This window comes from Orcinus orca, chromosome 3 (assembly GCF_937001465.1).
Source record: "Orcinus orca chromosome 3, mOrcOrc1.1, whole genome shotgun sequence".
NCBI classification, from domain to species: domain Eukaryota; kingdom Metazoa; phylum Chordata; class Mammalia; order Artiodactyla; family Delphinidae; genus Orcinus; species Orcinus orca.
The window spans coordinates 137,055,554-137,067,727 of NC_064561.1; the positions used below are offsets into that span (position 1 = coordinate 137,055,554).

General features: G+C 37.1%; 1 protein-coding gene across 1 annotated transcript in view; it reads right to left on the reverse strand.

Moving 5' to 3' along the window:
• The window catches only part of ZSWIM6 (zinc finger SWIM-type containing 6), a 204,215-nt gene that overhangs the window by 46,479 nt on the left and 145,562 nt on the right, over positions 1-12,174 (reverse strand). The window contains exons 3-4 of the mRNA XM_049707901.1: positions 10,703-10,851; positions 6,992-7,142 (exon numbers count right to left, since the gene is read on the reverse strand). Of these exons, the coding sequence (XP_049563858.1) occupies positions 6,992-7,142; positions 10,703-10,851 (300 nt within the window). The remainder of the gene's footprint in view (positions 1-6,991; positions 7,143-10,702; positions 10,852-12,174) is intronic.

Consider the following 12,174-nt stretch of genomic DNA (forward strand, 5'->3'; position numbering starts at 1 on the left):
AATAGAAAGACAGCATAAAAGAAAGTAACTGGAATTTATTCTTGGTACAAACAATGCTACCAGCACACTACATGTATAATATAGAACACTAAAGTGTATTACATCTTAACTCCTAGTCAAATCTCCGTGGTCTATATTTAGAAGAGTTTTATGAAAACACACAAAGGGGTGATCCCCAAGTGTTGTTAAAATTGTTCAATTGTACACCTAAATAATTTAGACAATGAATATCATGAAGAGTCTCCAATTGGCTAAGTAGGATCAAATCATCTGTAAACATCTCTTTTAATCCCGAGAATCTCCTATTTTCTATTAATATGTATTTTTTAATTTTCCTCTTTATTTTCGCTATTTCCCAGACAGGGTGTTGAATGGATAATGAAGGCCTAGCAGCTGCAGTCAAGAGAAGGATGGGTGATGTATTACACAGGAAGTATTTATCGTGGATTTGCCCACCATATAGAAATATGCATTCTCTCTTTTGGTTAACTTCTGACCCAAACCAGAAATTACTCTGCCGACTTAAAGCAGCAGAGAATAAACCCCTCTTCCCATCCCCACAGCAGAACAGAACCCAGAGCCCTCTGACCCAAGAACACAGAGGTCTCAGTTTTAAGAGACAAATAGCAGTAGGACCACACAACAGAGAAAGAAACCAGGCCCCAGTAATGAGGACCCAGCAGCAGATAGACATTCTGAGAACAGTGCTGGAGGGAAGCAAAGCCTCCTGAGCAATACAATTGACAAAGCCTCTGTATTTAGAGGGAGCTCCGAATAATGAGGGGAAAAACAGAGGCTGAGACAGGAGCATACAACCCCATCCCAGAGCAGGATGGCCTAGCCCATGTGCAGGAGGGGCTCTGCAGCGCCTATAGACCACAGGAGGTAAACACAGGCCAGGACAAAGACAGTGACCTAAGGGTTTTCACTGGCTCCATAACAGAAGGGACTGGAAAATGAGACCAAAACTTCAATGTACCCCATCTACAGTATGTAGTATCTGTATATTATGATACACTTATTACATAATACAGTTCTCAATCAATAGCATATATTTGGCTCCTCTACATTAGTGTGTTTTTTCAGAGTCTGAAGTTAGAGAGCCCCTGTGAACACAGATGGGCAACTAGACTAGGTAAGCTCTGCTGACAACTGCAGTCAGGACTGTGGGACCATGGGGCGGGTGGACCCATGGCAGGACAGGCAGCTTTTGCAGATCTACTGCCATCTAGGTGAGCTTGACTTTGTCCCTGTTCTCCTCTGAGGAGAGAGACTGCCAGGAAGAGAGGCATATTAGTCTTTTAAAATAAGTTGAGGATGGTATCTAGTTTAGTGGTTGAGTCTCTGAAGTCACTGACACATGGGATCAAATTCCTGCTCTGCTGCTGTGACCTTAGGCAAGTTATCTGGTCTCCTTGTACCTCAGTTTTCTTGGCTATAAAACTGGGGCTGATAACTACCTATCTCACAGGGTTGTTTTAAGAATTAAATAAAATAATGCATGCATTAAGTGCTTAGCATAGTGCCTGATAAATAATTGTTGGCATCTGCGTTATGTTTAGTAGCTGGACCAAAATGGAAAATAAAACAAAGCAAAAATATAGATCCTGTAATGTCTACTCTCTCTCCTCCTCCTCCCCCTGAAGTTAAGTAACAACGAAGAATAACAAGGTTGGACTGAAAATCTTAAAGACAACATTTTGGATAATGAGTTTGAACCTTTTCACCTTTCCCCACTGAGTTCTCCCTGTCTTCATTCATGTTATTCCTTCTTTCTGTAGTATTCTCACTACTTCTTTCCTACAACTCACCTCCATGAACATTCCTGTAAAACCATGTTAAGTTCAGTCTACTTATTCACTAATATGTGAATAAATTACTCTATCAAAGCGCTCTGCAGTTCATTCCAGCCTGTTCTAATTTCTCCTTTCTCCTGATGATTGTATCTCTACTCCCTCCATACTCCCGGTATCATCGTCAATGGTAAAATCAAATATTTAATACATCTATTCTCCTTGACATAGCAAGTGCTTAATACATACTGATCGGGAAACCACAACAAGACTTCTGGAAAGAAGTGTTAACAGGAAGGCATAGAAATGGTGTAAGTGGTTAAGCTATATATTCTCCTTGCACCCAGGGAAGACAAACTGGTAGGTGACAAGCAATCCCTGATATGTGGTTCATCAGGATTACATACTACACTTACAGCTACATGGAAGTTTCCAAGTCTGTACTGACATCTTTTTGCTGCAAGGGGGCTCTGGGAATTGCTGTTTTCTCCATTGCACTAGCAAAGACGTATCAACTTATAATGGCAAACTACACTGGAATGCTTTCCAGTTCTCAATGAGAAGCAGTCACTCCTTAGCCTATTCACTAGCCACCATCAACTTCAAAATGTGGAAAGCCTGAGTTTGAACTTACCATAGAAACTAAGTAAGGGGCTCCAAACAGTGGGGGGAATTACTAAGCCTTTTGCTTTTGGAGACGTAAGACGGCATATCCCAGAAATTTCTCCACAGTTACCTCCAAAGCAGAGCCTCTAGAATCTTAGTTCTGGCTGTGCACAAAGGCCCTCCTGTTACTTACAGTACCATTTTGAATGTGTGACTTAAGCATATGTTTTCTTCCTTATTCAAGAATAATGTGGGTGGGTGCAAAAGAGGCCAATACTTGTATCTGCAATGATAGCTGGGACAGGGTTCTAGGTCCATGGAGTAGGTAATTTTTAGTACTTTGCAATATCTGTGGTCCCAGTGGGTGGGCTAAGTTCTCTATTGCTGAATGTAGATTTATCCTGATTCCAAGTCCCCTGAATCTTTATACTTACTCTATCTATCCAGCACCCTACCAAGGAACATTATATCTATTGTCTAATAAGGAAATGCAAACTAGAAAGAAACATCTAACTATGGCTATTTCTGCCCACACACAGTGAGGTACCTGTATCAAAAGCTTTGAAAAGAACTCAGAGATACCACCTTGTTCTTGTGCACTGAGTGAGCACAGCTCAGAGCAGTAAGGCTCTTGCAATGGCAGCCCAGCCTCTCCCAAAGAAACAAGGTTACATGCTAGAGAGCAAAACACCTGACTGAGAGAGAAAGTGTTTAAAATTTGGGGGGGGGGGGACATATTATGCAATACATATTATGAAAATGAAAATTTAAGAATTTTTCCCTGTGCTAAAACTGTAATTAAATCTTATTTAACTGTTTCCTCTAATGACATCCATTTTAATTAGGTTTTAATAGACTGGCAGCCACAACCTATAGTTTTATGAAGCAAAATAAAATTACAGTCTTGGAAGACATTTAAGGAAAGAGAACCATCTACACAGATGAGAGGTTACAATATATCCCCTCATCCCTAAAGACCCCCACGGTAATTAAGTGTGCTGAAGAGACAGCCATTAGGGCTAACAGTAGGTGTGCTCACCAATCTGCACTGGGCTTGAAATAACTCTTGAGATCCAAGGGTTATTTCTGTGATCCGTATTCCAGAAAATCTGCATGGAGTAAAGAACACAACTGAAAAGGTATGTATTGTATAGCTCTACCAAATATGTGTAGCCACTACCAAATATGCAGCCTCTACTGTTGCAATGGGCTGTCTTACGATTTTAACATATACATGTTCTTATAGCTGATCATGATACAACACCACTCATCTTCAGAAGACTACCATATGTTTGGGAAAATGAACATTATGTAAAGAAAGTAAAATTAATATATGAAAAACTGATTCACATGCAAGATAAATGTATCCGTAAATGAGATGCACTAAACAGGATCTTAATAGTATGCATCTGTATCTATTTCACACTACATTATGAAAATCAGGGAGTAAATCAGAAAAATTAACTCAGACCAAATGAATATCATAGGCATTTATTTTAGAAAAGAACTGAGCATAATCATTCCTTTGTTAGCTAGAGGATGGGGCAAAGAAATTGGGCCTTTTGCTATCTCAAATAAGTATGTGTATCTTTATTTGAAAGAAAGAAAGAGTTAAATGAATATATGTTATTTTTAAAACTAATTTTGAAACATCGGTACTTAAATTTTAATAAATCACATATACTCAGAAAGTTGTAAATCTTGGGGAGGGGGATATCTGATCTTATGAAAAAATACAATTTTGTAATCTGGCTGACAATCTGATGCCTCTGAATCTCTCTGCCAAGAAGCAGTTACTTGGCTAAGATACTCTTACTAGTACACTTTCATCAGATTAAGGCTTTCATGCCAGGAATTTTTTTTCTCCTGGGGTACTGGCCATTGCCAGAAATGGACCTATCGAATCTACCGGTGCTAGGGAGTTAAGCATCTGAGATTTAATTTAACAGTTCAGCTTTATTAAGCTGTCACAGAGCGGCCCTACTTTGATAACAGTAGCTGCTCCAATTATGGCTTGGTTTAGGGTTGACAAGTATAATGATTCATTCGTGGCACATGAGAAGCAATAAAAGGTTGTTTTGCATTACAGCTTTAAAAATGTGGGCACTTTTTTCATTTAATTTGTCACTTAGCTTTTGCTAAGAGGACATTTAAATTGCAGTAAAAGGCAAATGGGGCTTTTAGTTTAAATGTAATCCCCATATTTAAATGATCTGTAATGGTGCAGTGTTGGAGTGGGAACACTATTGTCTCACAGTGGGTCCTGATGGTGACATGTGACATTTGTATTCAGGTCCTGTATTATCCATGTGGCTAAAGGGCTTCCAATTTCATTTCACAGCCAGAAGCCTGCAGAAAACACCAATTAACTTGCAGATCCCATTTGCCGACAAAACTCAGCCTCTTCTCAATGTCTGGCATCTGGCAGTGCTCAGCATTTAATTCCACAGCATAGCCTTGAAGCAATGTGAGCCCTGTGCAGGGGCACAAAGTCAAATTCCCCCATTTTCTTAAGAAGCAAAATTCTTTCCTTTTGAAGTCCAGAAGCAACTTTTAGTTAACTTTTTTGGTGAATGAATATTAAGATGTGATAACTATTGTTACTCCTACATGATATTCTTCACAGAACTTAGAATTCATTAAAATGGCAAGTGACCTCTGCTCACCATCACAGTATGTAGGAGAAGTTATAGCGGTCTAGTGATGATTGGGTTCGGGGGAGGGAGGGTGATCTGTGAAAAAAGAAAATACAGGGCAAGAATATGTATTCTTCATCCTGGACTGAAATCAAAGAACTTGTTTAAAGCCTGGTCCATAACTAGAAAAGTAGTCCATCAGAGGGTATAACTAGCATTAGCTAGTAGAAACTTCCACCTAATGAGAATTAATCCTTTTGATTGACGGCTGAGGTACATAATTTTCAAAGCCAACTTGCAGAAGTGAAATATGACTAATGGATTAAATGCAAACCCTGAAAATTTTATTTAACTATATCACTTGTACATTTTTTTTGGTAACCAAAAAATTTAGTTGGTATTTTCTTTCTAATTAGTTATTTGTTAATTCTAAGCTTCTTTAAGTACCAAAGCTCTTTAAATTTTATTCATTTAATATTAATCCAATAATAGTTTTTTTCTTAATGCTAATCCTTTTTACTGCCATAAACCAACTAGTCAATTCAACAGTTACTACAGAGTTACAAGACTGAGGAGTCTTTACTTGTAACTCACTCAGTATTCTATAAAAATTTTTGTTTAAACCATGCATTACACTTGTGTTCTCCAACCACCACACCGGGCCCCCAAACATTTCCCTCCAATACATTGAAAGGATCCACCGTAGTTACAGATTGATTTAAATTTTGATTGAGGGGAAGGCCACTAAGCATTACTTCAGGTGACCCAAGGGAAGTACTAAGATTATTACAAGATACTTAATAAAAATATTAGGGAAAAAGGTCAACAAATATCTAACAGCTGGCAAATAGCAGACACACGTTAAAAAACAAACAACAAAACAAACAAGAGTTGTCATCCACAGCTCAGTTCCTGAACATACATCCTATTAATGGGAAAAAGGAAATTTTGGTGTCCAATTCTCTACCAACCTGCTGTACAACCCTAGGTCACACTATGTCATTTTGTGGAAGTCTTCTAACCTCCTCAGACTTCAGCTTCCTTATCTGTAAACAGTTCATCTCAAAGGTCCCTTCCAAGCATTATTATCATGTAGTATCTTCACAGACATCAGCCTCTCTTGGTCTAGACATGGGATCAATAGCATGATGTGGTCCATCATTAGCCAAGAGGAAGACAGAAGGTGAAGGTATGAAGACTTCTACTATTCAATTACACTGAAACTAGGATCTTCTAATAAATATATGTATAACGTAAAACTAATATAGGCATTGACAAAATATTTGCCAAAAATTCCATTTGTCACATATAGATTTCTTAATAGACAAGATAAATACATTATTAATTTCCCTAGCAATGAGCACAGAGTAACAAGAGTCATCCCCCCCAAACTTCCCAGTAAACATGAGTAGTAGATTTCTCCTTTTTTCAACCACCTGCTATATTTATATCTTTACCACCACGGATTTGGGAAGCAATACAAATTAGAGTTTGCAGTGTCTTTTCCATTCTGACAATCAACGGTCCATCTAAGTCAATAATAACAAAAAAAAATAAAATGAATATTCAAGCTACTTTTGATAATTTTAATGTGGGCAAAAGGGGAAAACAGCCAAATTTTAGCTGAACTGATTACAGTATCAGTCTAGAAATGAGTAATCAGTTCTATTATACCAAATACCTGTTTTGAAATATAGCTTTTTTTTTTTCAAATATTTAAAAGCAGATCCCGTGCTTGCTTTCCTCAACATCAGACAATTCCCCAAAAACACTGCCAAGATTGGTTCCTGCAAATGCCTCATTCTTCCTATTCTTCTAACCAGTATATAATGGCAACAAGTTCACATAAAAGTAGCTCTCTCTTCTGCAGTACTCTGACCATGCTCTTTAAACATTCAACCATGGTCTTTGTCCACACACAACCCAATGGCAATCCATCAGGAAATTTATACTTACCCAGCTCATCCCAGAGCTGCCTGTATTTGTCAGTCATTGCAGTGCCTTGTTGCCTCCAAAGTGACAGACGAGGGTCGGCCATGAACTGCTCTGTTATCAAAGTCAACATTCGGGCCCCATTTGAGTCCCTCATCTTCAACATCTCCCGCACCTAGTGGGGAAAAAGCAGACCTTCAGAAAAATGTTAAAAAATGAACAGCAATACAGAGACAGACTACTTTATTTCTTTGGGGAGGGAGGGTGGGGTGGTGGTGGTGGTCAAGTCTTCACACCATCCTTCTTAAGCAAACAAAAGTTGTTAAAAACGAGCCTCTGAGGGACTCCCGTGGCGGCCCAGTGGTTAAGACTTCACCTTCCAATGCAGGGGGTGAGGGTTCAATCCCTGGTCAGGGAGCTAAGGTCCCACATGCCTCGCGGCCAAAAAACAAAATATAAAACAGAAGCAGTAATGCAACAAATTCAATAAAGACTTAAAAAAAAAAAAAGGTCCACATCAAAAAAAAAACACCCCAAAACCTTAAAAAAAGAAAAAAACAACAAAAAAAATGAGCCTCTGTCCTAAATGGCTATTTAATCAGAGAACTGACCATTAATTTTTTAAAATTATGTTTTAGAATCCACACGAGGAAAAGAAATTTGCGTAACTTCCCAATTTTCCCCCCAAATGTTTTTGTCAGCCTACAGAAAAATAATACCAAAATAAACAAGACAAATCATTGGGCACCTTCCTGACTCCCTAACTGATTGCACTTAACCACCAGAGTAGTAGAGTCTAAAGCACTGTACTGAGAACTCTTTAGAGATCTTCTAAATTGATCTGATAGTGTTTATAATAATAGCATCTGTCCTTCCATTGTTTTTAAAAAAAGCTTTATTGAGACATAATTCACGTACATACAATTCACCAATTTAAATTGTACAATTTAAACCTCTTTCAGTGGTTTTTAGTATATTCAAGTACAAGTCCTACAAGTGTTTCATTTTTTGAGGTAAATTAGTAATTTCACTAGATTCTTTCTCACTGAGGATTTCCATGTAAAGAGCAACAGCATACTTCTATTCACTCAGATGGGACTGTTTTTGCAATGGTAAGAGGAAATGTAAAGGGCTGTAGGTTCAGAACTCTCTTGCTCCAAATGAGCAATCCTTGAAGCAGAATCATAACCACTGACCTAGTAAGTTAACTTGGCTTCTCTGCTGGAACCTCAGGCTCTGTCCATTATTCTTCTGTTACATTTCCCAAATAAACAAGAAAACAAGAAAAGAAACACAAGGCTAAGTTGCTCTACAGGAAATCCTAAATGAATCCATCCATTCTTTAAGTGTATACCGCTATGTGTTCAATGAATAGGAATCCCAGCTGAACATCAGTTCTCTGTGTAGAAAATTAGTGGAGCAAGGTCATAAGTAGTAGATAAGGAGAGGGGAGTCCTTTTATTCAAAATTCTTTCTATGTGAAAGCCACATGAAGGAGGAAACAGCAGATCTTCAATAAAGCAGCCTAAACCTCTAGATCAATAGGTTCTGCCTCAGTCCTGTACCCTGACAAGTAATGGAACCCTCCCCTCAAACCAGGCTTCAGAATTTGAGCCTTGTAGCGAACTCAAATGTACTTCTGCACTGAATCACAAGGGTACGCTTCCAGAAGGGTTTTTTGAGTAATCTTAAGAAGTACTAAAAAGGAGAAAGAAACGGAGCTGCTATTTATCGGACATCTTGCTAAAGAGTTTTACATTCATACTTACCTTTTAATCTTCACAACAACCATATAAAGTAGGCCAGATTATAATCCCCATTCTACAAATTATAAAGCCATCCCTCAGAAGTAAAGTGACTTGTCCAAAGGACAAGAGGAACAACTAGAATCAGAACCCGGATCTGCCTTAACTCTGGAAGTTATGCCATTTCCAAAATTAGATGTTGCTCTTACTTCATATGGCATATACAATGTGTACATCATATAGAAGGATAAAAATAGCAACTGCAGGCCAGTCTAATACCTCTTTCACATTGCTTCCACTAGGCCACAGTGTACTCTCTGCTGATAAGAGAATCTATGAAATACTTCCTGTGTGTCTAAATATACCAAAACTTTAATATTACCTCTCTATATCATGGATTTAATTTAGTATTTATTTTCCTAATAAATTTCTACCCTACTACTCAGTTAGCAATAGCAATGAAAATAAATGCTTTACTATTAAGCATACAAACCAGAACTATTAACCAACACTCAAATACATATACATTAATTACAGCCTAATGGTAATTAATTTTCAGACTGTTGACTGTGAAGTATTACAAGAGTCTGAAGTGCCTATGAATTATCAAAGAATGATTAAATCATGTGAAATAATTTTAGAGTTAAATGTATTTTTACTGTAATCTAAATTCTTGAAAAATTGGCAATCTAAGTATGGTATATGGAATAAATCTTTTTTTTTTTTTTAAGGCTGTACCACGCGCATGCTGGATCTTAGTTCCCTGACCAGGGATTGAGCCCATGCCCCCTGCACTGGGAGCATGGAGTTTTAACCACTGAACCACCAGGGAAGTCCCGGGATAAATCTTCATTTAAAGGGTTTTCATTAATCAGAATACACTAATTTTTGGCTATAAGCAGTAACAGAGTTTACTCTAATTCTTCTGAACTACAAAAGCTTTTAAGTATTATGAATATTAGAGAAGTTGTTTAACATAAATATCAATGAACACAGTTATCTGTTCCCTTAAAACCAATTTGAATACGTTATCTATAAAGATGGCTGTACCCCCAATGAAAAGACATTGCTTTAACATTATTTAAAAAGCATTTTATCCAGTATTTAGACATGTGTTTATGGTATTAAGAGTTCTGTGTAAAGCAAGACACAGCTTCTGTTCACAATGAACTTATAATGAAGATAACTTTGTTTCTTAGGCTATCAAATTTTGGTGATGAAAATTAACATTTACCAAGGGCCAACTACTGTTAGACACCATTATCATTTAACACCATAATCACAACAACTTGAATGGATATGCTACTATTAGCTAATTTTATAGATGAGGAAACTGACTTAAATAACTTGCCAAGGTACATACACTCAATAAGATTTAGAACTGAGATTTAAACCCAGGTTTGTACGACTCCAAAGTTTATGCTCTTGAAACTAATTTAAAGATATCGACATTAAACTAATTATATAAAGCACATCTTAAGGACCATATTCAAAGGTATGCTCTACTTGGGAAAATTAACTAGAAGAAGAAAAAACTTGAAAAGATGGCATTTCAAATAACATTAAGCTATTTTATTTTTAGTACTGAACAGTTTTTCAAAACTGTATAAATTGCCACCATTTTATTAATAAGAGCTGAGAAAGACAAAAATGGCCCATATCTTGTCTAAAGACACCTAAGTAAATTAATGCTTGCATTACAACACAGAAGTCTCTAATGGTTGATAATAACTTAGTCTATTCTTCCCCCCACCCCACCCCGGCCATGCCACATGGCTTGTGGGATCTTAGTTCCCCAACCAAGGATTGAACCTAGGCCCTGGCAATGAAAGCACCAAGTTCTAACCACTGGAACGCCAGGGAATTCCCAGTTCTTAAAAAAATACATAAGAATTTAAAAAGAAGCCTTTATCCTATTGTAAACATGATCATATATACTTTCTATAAATGTATATATTTAGAATATTTCTTTAAAAATAAAAAGTCATACCTTTGCAAAGAGCAAATTAAGCTGCTTCCCTGATCCGTGGTACCCGCCCTGGGAAAGGAACAGTTTAACCTGTTCTTGAACCTGCTCTTCATCTAAGTGCCAGCAGTTTTCATCATCTATACTAGCACCTGCTGTTGGATCAGGAGCACCTAGAAATAGAAAGAAAAAAATAACACATATGCTAGGAAAAACGCTGGGCTAAAAGGGCTCTGATAATAAACTTGAAAAGAATTAAGATTCTGTATTTTTTGCCTAAACACTTTTTAATCCAATCTCAATTTCAATATACATACAAATGTATGACCGAAAATAAATGTAAAAATTATTCTTTTATTGCCAGAACTTTGCTGATTTGTGCTAGGCCAAACGGCGATGACTTTAGAGCTGAGATGTTTCCCTTTTTTAAGATCAGAGACTATACCTTTGGAGATGAGTTTACAGGTTCCCTAAAGAAAAAAAAAAATTCACAAAAATGTCTCATTGTAAATATGTGATGTTTATAAAAGCTCTACTGTGTAGGACACGTTAGTAAAATGCTTTTCAGAGACATCAGAAAAATATGAAACAAAGTAAACTCAGCAGCGTATTTCTCTTTACTATGTTAATTCAAGAAGCTTTCACCATTATCTGCTGCTGTATAAACTACATGCTGACATAAGTCTTTAGTTGCAGAAAACCAAAGATTAAAAAGGGAAATCAAGCCACATGGGAACAGGCAGTGCAGCTGTTGTACTAAACCAGGTTGTAGTATCACCTTGCCAAAACTGCGTAAATATTTTATTGCTGAAGTACGCATAAAAGAGAACAGCTATGTAACAAGCCCTGTGTGTAGACTACCTTAGAAACTCAAAAATTACCCAGATATTTAGGCAGGTGAAAATTGTTTCATTATTTATTAATAAAATAAAATAAAATGGTATTTAAGGCCTAAGATTCGTAAGTAATACAAAAACTAAATCTAAAATCTCTTCTCAATAGTGTTTCATTGCCTTATCAACCCTTAAAAAAATACATGTGTAGGTGTGGTTCTACACTTCTTTTCTTTTAATGATCTAATGCAGACTCAACTGGCCGAGGAAATAATCACTAACACGTGCTTAGAACCAGGGTCCATGAATCCCTAGGAAGAAGACAATGGGTCTGTGAACCTCCCTGAAAAAGTGTGCTTTCATTCATTCAGCCGACATATTTACTGAGTGAGTGCCCTCTGCTAGACTTGGGGATGGACTGGGGTACAAAAGAGAATTCCTCTCCTCACAGAATTTACCATCTAGTTCAGTGGCTTTCAAACTTTTTTGCTTAAGATCCACAATAAGAAATATAATTTATATCATACTCAATACACCTGTGTATCTGCACACTTATATGATCACACCTATTTATTAATCTGAAGCAAAGGTATGATGAAAAAATACCCTTATTGTAAGTGAAGAGGTCTGATATTTTCTATACTATTTCATTTCTTTTAAAGG